The sequence below is a fragment of the Martes martes genome (assembly GCF_963455335.1).
Source record: "Martes martes genome assembly, chromosome: 12".
In the NCBI taxonomy this organism is placed as follows: domain Eukaryota; kingdom Metazoa; phylum Chordata; class Mammalia; order Carnivora; family Mustelidae; genus Martes; species Martes martes.
In genome coordinates, this window is record NC_137900.1 from 93,298,031 (window position 1) to 93,314,030 (window position 16,000).

A 16,000-nucleotide genomic window follows, 5' to 3' on the forward strand; every position below is an offset into this window, starting at 1 on the left:
CCCTTTCTGGCGGCTGTGGGTGGGGTGGCTGCGCTCCCAGCCGGACCCTCCTGAGCGACCTTCCCCGGTGCCGGCGGCCCCACGCCCACGACGGCCCCGCGCTCTGCGGGAACTTGGTCCAGCTCAGCCCTGGGGGAGGTGTCTGACGCCCTCAGTCTCCCCCGGCCCGGCGAATGCGGAGCGTGGCTCTGGCATTTGGGTCTATTGGAGCCCGCAAAATTCCATACCGAGACTGTGGCCGCAGGGCCTCACGCCTTGGCTCCAATCCCTGACAATCTCTTGGGCCGATAAATCCTGATACCGGCCTCCAGAGAAGTCATCCTCTCTCAAAGAAAATGATTATTTCTCAGTTAAAGCCCACATTTAATTTTCCAGTGATCTGTCTCTTTCAGCTGTCCTGCTTCGCCGTCCCCTTCTGCATAAAATGCCCCTGGAGGCACCTTCAGCGCTTCAAACCCCAAATCATCAGACCAGCTTTATAGGGCCTTTTGATCCCTTACCTTGAGTGGCCGACACAGCCATTCCTATAAAACACAGCCGAGAGGGGCGCCTGGGTGGCTCAGTGGGTTAAAGCCTCTGCCTTCGGCTCGGGTCATGATTCCAGGGTCCTGGGATTGAGTCCTGCATCGGGCTCTCTGCTCAGCAGGGAGCCTGCTTCCCCCTCTCTCTCTGCCTACTTGTGATCTCTGTCAAATAAATAAAATCTTTAAAAACAAAAACAAAAACAAAACACCACCGAGGGCCAGGAGGGCAGGTACAGGGCAGCGGCAACTATGCACCCCGAGGGGAACACAGCATTGCCCGTCTGGATGGTGCCGTCCTGTGCCCAGGGCACCTGGCCCCCCAGGGTCTGCCCGGGCCATGTTCTCTGACTGTCGGCTGAGCGCCCGAGCAAATCCAGCTGAGATCAGACCTGTCCGTGCCCAGTCCCCAGGCAGAAGAAGGTCTGCAAGTCCCCACGGCCCGCCCTCTGCCAGGCGTCGATGCCAAGCTGCTCCCCACCCTCGTCCCCAGCACAGGCCCTCCCATGTCCCCGTGAGCACAGCTGGGAGCAGGTGGTAGAGTCTGCAAAACGTGCCAACAGGTTCGGGACACAAGGACAGGATCATGGGTACACGTGCAGCTCCTCTGCACCCGTGGCCCTCCCTCTGGCGGCCGCACCCACCCAGGCCGTAAGACGACCCGGCGGGGCTGCTGTGACGCTCAGAGCCCATCCCAAATGCTGCTCTCCACCTCTTCCTGGGGGGTGTGGCAGGGATCCTGTCCCCACGCGTCCACTGTCCGGGCCCTCCTCAAGGTGTCCTTGTGAGGAAACACGGGACTGAACCCCCCCCTCCCACCAGGCTCCGTTCCTGGCATGTGGCAGTGATTTAGAATAGTCGTCCTTCTAGAAGGTTTCTGAGGAACGGGCAGTGTTCCTGAGCAGCTCCATGGGGACACCCAACACCAGCTGGAGGGCAGGGCCCGCTCCGGAGCCCAGGCCGCAGCTGGATCCCTCCCTCGGCCCCATGCAGAGCCTGCCCTGTCTGTGGGGCACAGAAAAGGCTCAGCGGCTCTGCCCTCCGGGGCTCGTGCCCCTGCAGCCGCACAGGCTGGCGTGGCTCAGCCCCGGGAGCAGGGAAGCAGCTGCGCCTTTGCCGGCCCCTCCTGAGCCTCGGGGGGCCCGGGTTGGAGACCGTCGAATTTGTGCCATGTGCCCTGAACTACAGTACCTGGGCCCCCGAGCCTCAGTTTCCCCCTCTGTAAAGAGGAACACCATCCCTCACCGTATCCGCTCCGCAGTACAGGCGTCCCCACCATCGGATGCCTGTGGTCGCAGCACCACCCTGTCGGAGGGTCAGACAATCGCCCTGGGCTGCGCGTGTTCCTTCCTTAGCAGCACAGTCGCCGGGGCCCGCGCTCCTGTGGAGGGCAGCGCCTCTCTCGGGGCAGAGCGGTGCCAGGGTGGAGGCGTGGGGCTTGGAGCAGGGCCTGGAAAGCCAACAGGGGCAGCAATGCTGCCGGTTTCTCAGATTCTAAGACACACCCCCCCCACACCTCGTTTCGATGCTTCTGAGTTTGGCTGCCCTCCACACTCGACGTGTGCATTTCCGGGTGCAGCGTCTCCGTGCTGGGCGAAGCCGGGTGCCACAGCTGGCTCAATGTCACCCAGCCCGTCTGGGGTGAAGTGTCACCCGCCCATGCGGACTGGCCGCCAGCGGGGCTCACGAGGTCAGCGGCACAAGCCTGCTTTGTCCCCATGCGGCGGGTCACCCCCTGCTCCCTGCCTGATGAGACCTGAGGGAAAGGGATCCCCACAGCAGGAACCGGGGTTTGGCCAGTGCTCTCTGGGACTGGGGCTGGCGGAGCAGGTGCTGGCCGCCTGCCGGCCAAGGAGGGAACAGGAGAACCCCAAGGCTATTCAGTGGGGCCAGCAGGTACCCCACTGGCTGCCCCAGAGCACCCCGCTCTGGCTCCCTCACCACCTGGATGGGGACACGCAGGCCCTGGAGTAGAGCGGTGACAGTGGGATTTGCACCTGCGGAAGAGAGGGGCTCAGTCCCTCCAGGCGGCTCTCGGTGTCTCCCCAGAATTCATATGTTGAACATTAACCCCCAGTGTGCTGGTGTTGGGAAGCAGCTCCGGGAGGTGGTGGGGGTCTGGTGGGGTCATGCAGCCGGGGCCCCGTGAGAAGAGGCCCCAGAGAGCTCTCTCTCCCTCTGTTCACAGAGGCACACAGAGGAAAGGCCCCAGGAGGACGCGGCAGGAAGGCGGCCAGCAGTTCGAAAACCCAGGAGCGGGCCTCACGAGAAGCTGACCCGCGGACCCCTTTCTGGAACGTCCAGCCTCCTGAACCGTGGGAAACAAATGTCTGTCGTTCAGGAAATGCCTGGTCTGAGCGGGCCAAGACAGCATCCTAGGTCAAATTCCTCCTGGGAGTGGGGTGCAGGCGTGCATGGCAGCCTGCAGGAGCCCGGCCAGCCTGTCTTTGCCAGCCCGATGACCAGCCTGCTGGTCTGTTTGCTCCAGTGTCGTCTTGTGGCTTCGTGGCCTCCCAGGTGGAGGTCTAACTGGTCGTAGGTGGAGGGGGCAGAGGCAGGGGGCATGGGAGGCCCAGAGGAGTCTGAGCTCCACCCCGAGGGCAACAGGGGCTCCCATGGGCCCCAGCAGAGGAGGAGGGGCCCATGGAAGCACAAGAGGCAGAAAGGGGCTCCCTCAGGACGCCGGTGCAGCCCCCTCTGTGGAGAGGGGCTGAGCTGGGGGCATTCAGGGGTGCAGGGACTGGGTGCCTCAGTGGCTGGCTTTCGCCTTCCCTTTCCCTCCCTGGGTTCCACTAAGCCCACCCTGGCTCTCCCCAGCCTGTTCCATGCTGGGCGGGCTCTCCCTCCTACCCGCTCCCAGATCTCCACTCCCCTTCCCAGAAGGTCTCCTGGGAAGAGCCATCGATCAGGTCCTCACGGATCGCTCCTTCTCTCCTTCGGCCTTTCCATAAACCGTCCCCTCTGTCCTGGCCTCCTGTGGTGACCTGCACCAGCCCTACTTACCCTCAGAGCCCCACACCCCCAGAGCCCACCAGTGGCCTGGCACCTCCCTCAGATGCGGAAACAAGCTCGGGCTTGCATCTCACCCCGACACTGCCCCCCACGTGCCTCGCCGGTCTGCAGCTCAGGCCACAGCTACTTCCTCCTCCCAGCTGCTCTGGCCAAAACCCTGTAGGAGGACACGACCTCTCTGTCTACATCTGGGTTTGATTCACCATGTGTCTTACCTTCAAGATGTTCCCGAAGTCCGACCCCATCGCTGGCACTGCCACGTGCCCCCATGAGTCCCACCATCGCTTGGGGGGCTGTGATGGCCCGCCACGGGCCTCCTGCTTCCCCTCGCCCCTCCTACACGGCAGCCAGAAGAGCAGCCCCACACCCCTACTCAAAATCCTCTGATGGCCACACGACTTTCAGAGCTGGGGCCCTTGTCTACAGCCCAGCTAGTAAGGGCCCACCCAGAGCTCCTCTCTGCTGGTTCTCTGGTTCCCTCCCTTCCCTGGCTCACTCTGCTCGAGCTGTTCTTCCAACATGCTTGGTCCTTCTACCTCAGGGCCTTTGCACATGCCCTCCCTCTGCCTGGGCTGCAGAAGAGCCAAGAGGCCTGAAGCATGAGGCTCTGACCAGGCCAGCGACTGCCGCTGACTCACGTCTTCTCTGTGGTCCACTTCCTCTCTTCTCTGTTTCAGTCCCACAGTCCAGAGAAAATGTGGATATGCATAACACTTACAAATAACAATTAAAACCAGGTCTCCTGTTGAAGTAAGCAAAAAGGCATAGCGATAGGAGTTGAGGAGTCGATAGGTCGTCAGGGAGCTGGCGTGAGCAAGGTCGTACCAAGCATCTGCGGGTCAGGCTCTATATGCCGAAAACTGGACAAGCAGCCACTGAGCAAAGAACCCATGAAGGGACCTAAAGCAGACACAGAACGTTGAAAATACAGTGTGGAAGGCTAAGCCGTGGGCCCGGATCCCGCAAGCGAGGACCGAGCGCCACGCCCGCCGGGTCCTGGACGCCACAGCCGTAGACAGACAAGTCTCTAAACCGACCAGGGGGAAAACGGTCAGCAGCAGCCCCCGCCCAGAGAGGGCTCCTAAGGTACCTGGACCAGACCCTGCGGGGCTGCGCTGCCCCCAGCCCCTGCCCTCCCGTGCGGGAGTCCTTTCTGTGCAGTGAGGCGGCCGCCTGGTCTGGGTCTCTCCTTCCCCCAGTGGGCTCGGACACGGACGCGGGGGATGCCCACGGGGCGTGGGGGCTCCTCTGGGGGCTCATCAGGGGTGCCAGGGAGGCTGAGCAGCGCCGCGACCAAGGCGCTCTGCTCTCTCTTTCCTTCTCCCTTCCTTTCTCGGGCCGTCTCTGCCCTATAAACGTTGCTGTGGCGCGCAGGAGCACCACGGGAATCCGTCAGCCCGCGGGCCCGCCGTTCTGAAGGCTCGGGGGTCGGGCTTGGTGGACCCGGACTGTGCAAACCGCCCCGTTCCCTGAACGGGAACTGCAGGCTCTGTCCAGGGTCAGGGGCTCGGGGGCTGTTCGATGGGAAGGGGCGCCCCCTCCCGGCGCCTGAGGGTTCCCGGCCAAGGCTGCTCATTGTTGGCTTCCAAAGTAGAAGGGACACAGTGACCCGACGGGCGACCTGACCCAGCGGACCGCTGGCGGCAGTCCCCAGTGAGCAGTGTGCGGGGCGGAGCCGTCTCCTCTCCCCGACCTCGCTTTCTCTCCTCCCCGCTTTCCCCTGGATCCCTTTGACCCCGAGTTTTTCCCTGAGATCTGCACCAGGTGACAGGCAGGGGCTTCTCTGGGGCCACAGATGACACCTGTGGCTCGTTCTGGCCCACAGTCCCGCCTCCGGTCACCAGCGGGGCAAAGGCTTGTCACACCCCTGCTGCCGGAGGCCTTTTGCTCTTATAATTAGCATGGGTAAGTCTCTGGGTAGCTGAGAGGAGGTGTGAGTGGGGCAAAGGGGGGATCCCCGATTTGCCTTCCCTGGGAAAGCCTGGAATGCTGCCAGAGGGGGGTCCCGAATCGGACCCCACACCCCAAGCTCTCATCTGGAGCTCTGAGTCAGGACAGAACCCCATCTGCCTGACGAGGCCATGGTTGGCCTCTCCCTCCGGGGAACACCGTGGGCCGTGCCCCTGAGGACCCGGTGGGGACAGGCCGACCACACACAGGCCAGCTCTAGCGCTGAAACAGGAGAAGGAGGGCACGGGGAACCAAGGGCTCACGGGCACCGAGCGGCTACAACCCCGACAGGCCTCACCCCTGCCCCTAGCCGCAGAGGTAGGAGAAGACATCCTGTTCAGGCCCCACTCAAGACGCAGAGAATCGGGGGCGCTCAGGAAGTCCTTATTCTGTAGGCGGGGAACACGCCCTCCACAGCTCACTCTCCCCTGGAGGGCATCGTCACAACTGACCCTCAGAAAGTAGCGTCTGACAGCCTTCTGCCCCTGTGCTGGCCCGAGGGCCGGCTGGAAGGAAACCGCCTTCCGGGGGAAGTAGAAACCGGCACCATTCTGCACTCAGACCTGTTCTGCAAAAACAAACAAACAAAGCAAATGGTCTGGGGGTTCCTATTTATGTGGGGGCTCTCTTCGCCCTTCGGGGTAGCCCTGGCTTGTGCAGGACATGTGTGGAGGACCCAGCCTTTCAGGCCGTGGTGCGACAGATCGGAACGAGGTGGGGACAGAAAAAGAAGTCAGATCTTGACCAAAGCAGACGGGGAGCTGCTCCACCCCCCCCCCAGACCGGAGCCTGGGCGCCCCGTCATTCCTCTCTCCTCCCGCTGCAGGAACAAGTGCTGGACGAGGGAGGGCCCCTGGGCCCGTCTCCCACCCGTTCTCACTCCAGGACTTGAAGCAAACAAAAAGGCCACAAGAAAAGGTTCGGCTGATACTTTTTTTTTTTTTTTAAGATTTTTATTTATTTATTTGACAGAGAGAGATCACAAATACGCAGAGAGGCAGGGCGGGGGGGTGGGGTGGGGAGCAGGCTCCTCGCTGAGCAGAGAGCCCAATGCGGGGCTCGATCCCAGGACCCTGAGATCATGACCTGAGCCGAAGGCAGAGGCTTAACCCACTGAGCCACCCAGGCGCCCAGGTTTGGATGATCCTGACGACTCTCGAGGTCCCCGTAGAAGCCAGCCCGGTCTCCCATCTTCCCGGGAGAGACAGTATGTTCCTCCTGAACTGGACCCTCTCCGCCTCTGAAAAGGATCACCCGTGTGGGCAGCCAGGACTTACGGAGACGAGCCGTGGACAACGGGAAACCCCAGCCCTCCTCGAAACCTCCGGCCTCTGTCTGAGCCCCCCTCAGATGGGGGGGGCCCGAGAGCAGGGGCGGCAGGCTCCACACAAGCAGCAGGAGGAGGAGGAGAGCCTCTAGAGGAGGCTGACACCCTTCCATGTCCCACTGGGAACCAGGCTGTCCCGATCGGGGGCGGGGGGAGTCCTATGCCTCTGAGGAAGGGAGATGGAGGACCAGACATGCCCCCCGATGCATCGCAGAGCGGCTCGAACACACTTGCGATAGGCCTCTTTTTAGAAAAGTTCTGAGAGGCCCTGAGTAAACTATTAACAATCCGGATCCTGATAATTACTAGGGACAGCTTATTCTTAAGGACACATTTGTCACCAGTCTACATAGATGTATTTTTTATTTACTTGAGAGAGATCGAGAGAGATCGAGACAGGGAGAGGGGGAAGCAGGCTTCCGCTGAGCGGGGAGCCCGACGTGGGGCTCGATCCCAGGTCCCCAGGATGGTGACCTGAGCTGAAGGCAGACGCTTCACCACTGAGCCCCCCAGGCGCCCCTTGCTCAGGCCACCTGTGACATTAGGAAAAAGTTACAAAGATCTCTTCGCGGACCCGAGGACAGCCTCCCGAAGACGGCTACTGCCATCTTCCACACTAGGTGAGGCACCTTGGGGAGCTCCCCCAGGAGACACAACTTGCATGGCCCGCTCTGCGGCCCACGTCCTGTTAAGGGTCAGGAATACGCCCCGTCCACAGGAGATGAACCTCTAACAGATCTGAAGCTCCTTTTCAGGAAAAATGCAGCCCTTTCCGGGATGCCAGAAAAGTAATGATTCGTCTCTCTCGGTCATTCACAGCTTTAGGCGCTCTCTTGCTTCTCTTTGCCGCGGGCTTTCACGCAGCGCCTCCCTGGAGTGCGAAGCTGGCAGAGGCCCTGGTTCTGCCGCTCCTGCATTTCCGATAGGGACTGACTGATCTGGTGCGCGCTGGCGCGGGGACAAGGCCGGAGGGAGAGAGTATCTCAGGCAGACTCCGGGACTGCTGAGCCGGGTGTGGGGCTCCGTCCCACCACCCTGAGATCCCGCCCTGAGCCAAACTGGGAGTAGAGCCCGACTGGCTGGACCCCCGGTTCCCCGCTCCTTTCTTCTCATAGCATCAGCCCTGTGGGCTACCTTGGCCTTGGGCCCACCGAACTCATCGGTCGGGCACTCCCGGCACCTGTATTTGGGAGCAGAAGGGCAGCCTGAGCCCGTCAGGCGTGTGGTGGCTGCAGCCCACACCCGCTGCGCTCTGCACCGCTGGCCTGTGTGCTCCGTCCCCACCAGGCACCTGGAGGCTGACCGGCCACCTCAACGGAGTGGGCCGGGACGCAGGCCCACCTGTCGCTCCACTGGAGGGGCCGTGCCTGCCGCTGCACACTTGAGTGGCTACTCCGGGCTCTCCAGGTCGGCGGTGGGGATCCCCGCATGCAGGGAACCCGGGTCCTTGGGTCAACGTGTGGCTCTTGACAGCAAGGCCCCCGGCTGCCTCCAAGCACACGGCTCCCTGGGACCAAGGTGGAGCCCTCTGGTCACCACGGAAGCACGGCACATCAGGGCACATGGGGGCACATGGGGGCACATGGGAGCACATCGGGGCACATCGGGGCACATCGGGGCAGACACTCGGGCCCGCGTTTCTCGGGCCGCGGGGACACAGAGCGCTGAGCCGCGGGTCCCGGGAAGCGAGGACCGGGCGCCTCCGCCCTACACCGGGGGGTCCCCAGGCCGGCCGGGGGACAGCGGTCGGCGGTCAGCGGCCCTGCCCCGGGGAGCCGCCGCCCGGCCGGGGGCTCCCCTCCCGCGGCGCGCGCGGCCCCCAGCGCGGCCAGACCGAGGCCCCCCGGAAGCCGAGCTCAGGGCAGCGGCCGCCCAGGTCCAGGCGGGGCCCGTCGGGAGGGAGCTTCCGGCCAGCAGACGGTGCGCTGACGCCCGCACGTCGGACGCGGGACCTTTTCAGTCGCTCACCCCGGCGCCCCTGCAGGGGGCGGGGCCGGGCTCGGGGGCGGGGCCGGGCGCGCGCTCGGGGGCGGGGCCGGGCGTCCGCGGCGCACGTGACGCCGGTTGCCAGGGTGAAAGGTCAGGCGCGCCGCGGCACTCCCAACATGGCGGCGGCCGAGGCGGCGGCGGCGGGGGCGGCCCGCAGCCAGGGAGCCCCGGCCCCGGCGGCCCCGGCGGCCCCGGCGGCGGCGGCGGCGGCCCGAGCCCGGCGGCTGCCCCCGCTGCTCGTGCTGCTGGCGGCGGCGGCGGCGGGCCCCGGGGCGGGCGGCGCGGCGCGGCTGTACCGCGCGGGCGAGGACGCCGTGTGGGTGCTGGACAGCGGCAGCGTGCGCGGGGCCACGGCCAACAGCTCGGCCGCGTGGCTCGTGCAGTTCTACTCCTCGTGGTGCGGCCACTGCATCGGCTACGCGCCCACCTGGCGGGCCCTGGCCGGGGACGTGCGAGGTGAGGCGCGACCCCGACGGCCCGGGCCGCAGCCGCAGCCCCCGGGGGAGCCCGGCGGGCCGGCGGGTCGGGAGGCGGCGCCCCCAGGGGTGGATGTCCCCGCTGCGTTCCCGAGGCCCTGCCCGTGAACCCTCTCCCGCCGGCGGCGCGTACGGCGGGTGCTCGGAGCGGGCCGGCGGCTTAGCCCTCCGGATGCGCCGGACGCCCGCGGGGGCCGCCCGCGCCGCCCCGACCGCACGGTCTCGCCGCCCGCCGGGGACCGGGCCCCGCGCTCCTAGCCGGCCCCGCACGGCACAGCTGGGGGCGGTGGGGGGCGTCCGCGGCACCCGCCCCGCCAGCTGGCGGAGCTTGGAGGTGGAGTTCCCCGGCCCCGGAGTCGGAGCGGCCCCCCGCACGGGGAGGGCCGGCCGCGGTCCAGCTGGCGCTCGCTAACCTCTAATTACGCGTTTCCGTGGGCAGGAGCGGAGCAAATTGTTGCACTTTCTTCTGCGCTTTTGTTTCTGCGTCTGACATCTTCCTCTGCTGTGATTTTTCCTCCATCACGGGACAGACTCATACACTACTTAAAAGCCTAAATAAGATTTTTGTGCAAAATCGTAAATGATTATCTTCTTTTTTTAAAATTTTTTAAAGATTTTTTTTTTTGTTTGTTTATTTGACAGAGAGAGAGAGGAAGGGAGGCTCCCTACTGAGTGGAGAGCCCCATGCGGGGCTCGATCCCAGGACCCTGAGATCATGACCTGAGTCGAAGGCAGAGGCTTAACCCACTGAGCTGCCCAGGCGGCCCAGTAAACGATAATCTTTAAGATGTGTTCTCCTCTTACTTTGGAGTGTTGGGAGCCTTTTTTTTTTTTTTTTTTTTTACAGATTTTATTCACTCATTTGACAGAGATCACAACAAGTAAGCAGAGAGGCAGGCAGACGGGTAGAGGAGAAGCGGGCTCCCCGCTGAGCAGAGGACCCTGAGATCATGACCCAAAGCAAAGGCAGGCGCCCAACCGCCTGGCTGGGGGTGTCCCTGCCTGTGGGATTCTTGCTTCTGAAGGCTTTGCTCTCTGATCTCGTTTTCTTAAGCCGCCAGTGTTTGGACCCGAGGTCAGAACCTAGGAGGTGGACAGACTGCCCCTTAAAGGTTCTCTTAAAGCTTCTTCTCTGAGAACAAACAGGCATTTTAATAACAGAACTTTTCAGTTGTCATTTGTTTTTTAGTGGCAGAAGCCACATGTAAATTCAAATGCAAATGTGGGTATCTGTCTGTGGCAAAACATTTGTCACCTGTTTTGTGCGCCTTTTGATTCTGTCATTGGGCATCTGAAACAGAAATGCCGTGAGCCAGATTCAAACATCGCAGACTGTTCTGTGTTGAACCAGCATGTAAGGGGCCTTGAAAATTGTCCCTGGAGCTTGGAAGGAAGGTTCCTTCTAGAAATGAGGGCGGTAAAAATCCATACCTAATGGTGTGATTAACTCAGCTGTTAGCCGAATACGGTTATCTTAACAGGATTGGACGCCGTCCAAGTCAGGCCTGTGGTGGAAGGGAGATGTGGCTGAAAGTGAAAAGCAGCTGTGGTCTGAGGGAGGGTGAGGATAGCTGCGGGGACACCTGGGCAGAGCCCTCGGCACTGGGGAGTGGCCCACTTGGGATCCCCAAAGAGAGGTCACCTGGGGACTTGTTAGAAACACGTGGGCCCCAACCCAGGCCCAGCCTCCTGTCAGCACAAGCCCCACGCCTGCTGGATCACTGTTCTCGGGGACACTGGGCCTCCGAGACACCCGCATGGAAAGGCTCGTGGCCAAGAGCGCCGGGAATCACAGCACATGACCTCTTGCGTGTGGATGTCTGCCACCCACAAGAATTCCTCAGGAAAGGAGTGCGCTAGGTCTAAGCCTTTGCTTCCCGCTTGATCTACCACAGGGCCCTTTTTATGCCTAATTTCAGCCAACTCGCCATGGAATCACGGGGAAGAAGCACCCTCTCCCCACCCCTGGCCGCCCACAGGGGAGCAGATGCCCATCGTTCCCCACGTGAACGCAGGCTTTCCACCCTCTGTCACCGCTTGGCCCCGTCAGTCACTTGTGAATTCGGCTGTCCAGTCCCTGGGGCACACAGACCTTGCACTGGGCCACCACAGGTGCCTCTCACCACTGCTCTTAAAGTGGAGAGTACCCAGCCAGCTTTTCCCATCCACCACCCCCCCCAGCTCCATCTCAAGGCTTCTGGAAAGTGGGATAGGCTTTGCTCCCCAGTGAGATTGCCTGGGGTCAGGGGAGCTCTGTCTCCCCTGCCGTCCCTCCACTATTGCTGCCTCAGGCGCTTCTGCCATTTGCTCCAAAGGGAGGAAGGGACGGGAAGCAGGAGGGGTGGTCTGCAGGGGGTGGGGCTCCTCCCAGCTCCGCAAACAGCTGAGGGGGGCCTTTATTTTTCTAAAAGACTTAGGTTGAAGTTTAACACTTCACTGACATTTTCAAGGTTTTGAAGTAAGTGTTTTTCCTTGTAAGAAGGCTTAACAAACAAAAGGTCTACTGTTGGGTGTAGCCAAATGCTGCGCCAGGGTTTCCGTGGATCTGGCTTAGGCCTGTCAGTTCTAAATCCTTTGCAAAACAGAACCCCGCTGTGTTCCTGGAAATCATTTAGCCCCGAGCTGTGGCGTTAGCTCCGCCGCCACCGCTTTCAGCCCGTGAGCTGTCTCTGAAGTAGCTCTACGGAAACTTGGTCACCCCGAAGAGTGTCCCTGTCAGGGTCAGGGTCACCGAGGCCTCAGCCTCTGTTCTTGCGGGTCTCGCATGTACTCCCGTCTTGCGGAAGCAGGCAGATTTTCTGCAACAGCCCTGGGGTTCTAGGTAAGGCTCAAAGGGGAGCCGGAGACTTGGCGGGCAGTCGCTCACAGCGCACACCTCCTCTCCCTCCTCTGTGAGGGGTTGTTGGTGTCACCCGTGTCCTGGATGGTGACTCCTGGAGGCGGCGTGACGCCGAGTCGTTCTCTTAGGGTCACACAGCTGAGTGACAGGCTGTGTGGCTCCGAGACCCACAGCTCCCTCTGCGTGGTGGCCGTGAGGCAGGTGCTCATTCCTGCCCAGAGTCCACTCTGGCTCGCCCCCCTCGAGCTCCTGACCACGCAATCTGGTCTTCCCACCCACACTGGCCTCTTGGAGATGAGCTAGGACTGCTTGGTGTCCCCCATGGGCCCACATTCAAGCAGAGGGGGTGGAGAGTAGGGGTGGCGGCTGATGGGGGAGGGGTGGTGACGCCAGCAAGAGCGACCGGTTAGTGCACCTGCCGGGGTGTGCAAGGTGGGGAGCCGCAGGAGGCTTCTGGGAGTCTGCCTGGACCCTGGAGAGGGTGGACAGAAGGTGGGAGGCAGGCAGGGGTGACGTCCACTTGTTATGGCCCCAGGAGAGCCTGTTGTGCCCCCCACCCCTGGCCCGGGTAGCTGTGGTTAGCCCCGAGTGAGACACGCCCGTGAGACCCAGACTGTGATGACCGTGGCCAGAGGAGCACCACTGCGGCACTGCCAAGCTCAGTGATGCCAGGTGTGAGAACCAGGTCATGAGGGCACCGGGAAGACAAGTGGGGGGACTGGGGGCTTTTCCTCTCTCTGGTCAGCATTGTGAGGCTTCAGCCGTTTGCCAGGAGAGAGGCTCGCGGCCAGGACGGCAGTGTCCCATCGGGCTCTGAAACAGCCGCCCAGGACTGTGTGTGGAGCTCGTTTAACCCCTGTGCTGGGGTTGGAGCGCTGCGGAGACCCTGCCTCCACTCCCAGAGGACGCTGAGCGGAGTGTGCCCGGACTCCGGCCACCTCCGTAACTTCTGGATGGCTCAGGCTGGACTCTGCTGCTCACTGCGTGGGCTCGGGATTTCTACCCAGGCTTACATATGTTTATTTCTTTTTTTAAAATGTAAGCTCTTTGCCCAGCGTGGAGCCCAACACAGGGCATGAACCCTGAGATCGTGACCTGAGCTGAGATCACAAGTCGGACTCTCAACTAAGCCAGCCAGGCGTCCCTACCCAGGCCTGTGTAGCTTAAACTTGCTCTTGAACTTGGAGCCTGTCCAAGAGGTCCTTGTTGAAGCAGGAAAGGGCCTGCACAGGGGAAGAGTGTCCTCCAGTGGCTGGGACGTGCAGACCCCATCGCCCTGGCTCCACCTGGAGGGAGACCCCCCAGTGCAGCTCTGCCTTCTGGACAACCCTCCACTTGCCCCCTCTTCAACCCCAGAGGGGAATGACTTGGTGCTGTGATCATTTCCTAGGACAGATTGATGCTTGCCTGCAAATCAGACTTACAAAGACGTTTTATTAGAACTCGGCAAGTAGTGGTACGAGGTTCAATCCTGTAGGTTAAGAATAGAGTTATTTGAGGGGTAAACTTGAAATAAATTTCCGTTTGCTGTTACACAGAAGCTTACGTCTTTGACAGATATGTTTTAAGCCTGTGGTGCTGAAAGTGGGCAGGCCTGGGAGCAGAGCGGAGCGTGGCTTGCAGACTCCTGTGGGTGCCCCTGGAGGCCGCAGGGCCTCCCGGATGGTGCCCTCCCCCTGTCTGGTTGGGCTGGCCTGACATTTTGTCAACCACGCGGTTTGCATTCGGTTGAGAGTGTTTCTGCCCTTTGTATGGTGGGGTCTAGACAGGTGGGAAAGGCAGGAGGTGGGGAGGGTACGAGTTGAATGAGGCAAGTACCCCGAAGCTAGACCTTTGAAATAGTTTGCATTTTACTTGATAAAATAGACTGTCTCTTTTGTGTTTGCCTGAATGCGTCCATCTGCCAGCGCGTAAACCGAAATTCTCCCTCTGCTGCTTTCCTCGCAAGCCTTCCCGCCCAGCGCCGGCAGGCTTCCTTTCCCAGACAGACAAAGGCCTGGTGAGGTGTCAGCCCGCCCCTCCGCTCAGCGGCCTGGTTCGGGAGGGCGGGCCGGGAGGGCGGGCGGCCGGCTGAGCTCTGCAGAGTGCTTGAGGACCCGTGTCCCCACGGCCTCTGTGCGCTGGCCCGTGGCACTGTCCTCGCCCCGTCCGTGCTCCCGCGTGCTCCCTACGGAAGTAGAATCTGATGTCTGCCCTGCGTCGGTCCTGCGTGTTGGCACTTGTCCCGAGTGTATTCTGTGTGGCCCTGTAGGTGTGAGAGACCGTGAACAAGGCAGGAGGATCCGAGTGGAGCCTCGTGCCTCAGAGGAGGGGACAGTGAACAGAAACACAGAATGAGGTCACGAGTTCTAGGAGAATAGACCAAAAGATTGCACGGGCGCTAGGTGGGGGGCGGAAGGCGTCGGGTGGCGTGTGACACTCAGAACACGAGGGGCACGCCACAGCCAGTGTGCCACGGCCCCGAGACGGGCAGGACCATGGGCATCCGAGGACTGCAGGGGGCCACCATGGCTGTCCGGTGGCGAACGGGGGGAGGTTCCGGTGGGTCAGGCAGCCGGCGGGACCTGTGGCTCCAGGCTTGTAGGCTGGACAGACTGCCGGAAGGAGGAGCAGCTTTAAGTAGGCGGCTATATGATCTGGTTTCTCGGTTCAAAAATGCAGCTGGCCCTGGAGAACCGAGGGCCAGGAGTGACTGGGGCCGGGTGAGCCTGCCCCACCAGCACCGGCGGCCTCCAGGGGGCACTGACGACCTGGGGCGGCAGGTTCCCGCGGAAGAACGCGGGGGTGGGGACACTTGTCCTGCTGCTGCAGCCAGGGTCTTGGAGTTGACCCTCCGTAGTTTGTGGACAGGAAGAAGGACTGCGTTCTGGGCAGTGTCGTGTTTTTGGATCCATGAGTTTTGGTCAAAGCTCACCAAGTGGGACGTCTTCCCTCTGGGGAGCACAGCAGGCGCGGGGGTTTCCAGCGTGTATTTCAAGGGCACAGCCCATGTCCTTGCCCTGGGCCACTTTCCACGCTGGGCTAGTTTTCTTCTACATCCTGCCGTTATGAAACATTATTTGAAACCTGGAACTATGAAAAAAGAGGGCTGGCGTGTCCTCTCCGTGTCTTCGGGCCTCATGTCACGGGCTCTGCCTGGGGCTGGTTTTCCGAGGGACGTTCCAGTGTTGGACCCGGCGTGCTCCCTCTTGGTTAAGGGCTCTGACTCACCCACCTCATCTGATGGAGAAGCAGAGTCCTGTCTGGTGGAAAAGGGAACCCAGCAGTTGGGGGCTTCCTGCCCTGCTGGGCGTTATCCTGCTGTGTCTCGGAGCCGGCGGTTCCTGGCGGGCTGGGTGCTCCGTCCACGTGCCCCTGACCCGCTCCTTCAGCGCTCAGTCTGGGAGCACCTTGGGTGCCCATTTGTCCTGCGTTTGTACGAGTCATGCCTCTAGCTTTTTGGAAATTGGGCCCTGACACTCTCCGCGACTGGACGCAGGGTCTGGAGCCCTCACATTGGCGAAGTTACCAAGTGTCTGGTTTCCCAGAGGCGGCAGAGGGAGGCCTCCTGGGCGCGAAGTTTCCTCGGAGCCCCCGTGGAGCGGTTCGGCAGCAGTCAGCATCCCGAGCACCCGCACTCCATGGGTAACACTGCACCCCTGGCCCTTTCACCGCGTGATGAGGACAAGCAGTGGTTCAAATCCAGGGAAACCGAGGTTTTCTTTTCTCTTCTTCATTTGTAAGCCATCAGCAGTTGTGCCCTATTTCAGAAGGCGGGGTCCACCTCCTGGGTGCCTGGGAAAGTTGGAGGACTTCGGAGGCTGAAAAGCCGAGAGCTGGTGACTAGGCCACCTCTAGTTTCCCCGTGGCCGCCTCTGCAGCCCGGACCCTGCGCTTCCCCTGAGCC

At 61.9% G+C, this 16,000-nt stretch overlaps 1 protein-coding gene across 1 annotated transcript in view; it reads left to right on the forward strand.

Annotated features, from left to right (window-relative positions):
* Window positions 1–8,915: 8,915 nt before the first annotated feature.
* The window catches only part of QSOX2 (quiescin sulfhydryl oxidase 2), a gene marked incomplete at its 5' end in the record, with an annotated part of 30,800 nt that continues 23,715 nt past the window's right edge, over window positions 8,916–16,000 (forward strand). The window contains one exon of the mRNA XM_080819481.1: window positions 8,916–9,255. Coding sequence (XP_080675607.1) covers window positions 8,916–9,255 — 340 coding nt within the window. The remainder of the gene's footprint in view (window positions 9,256–16,000) is intronic.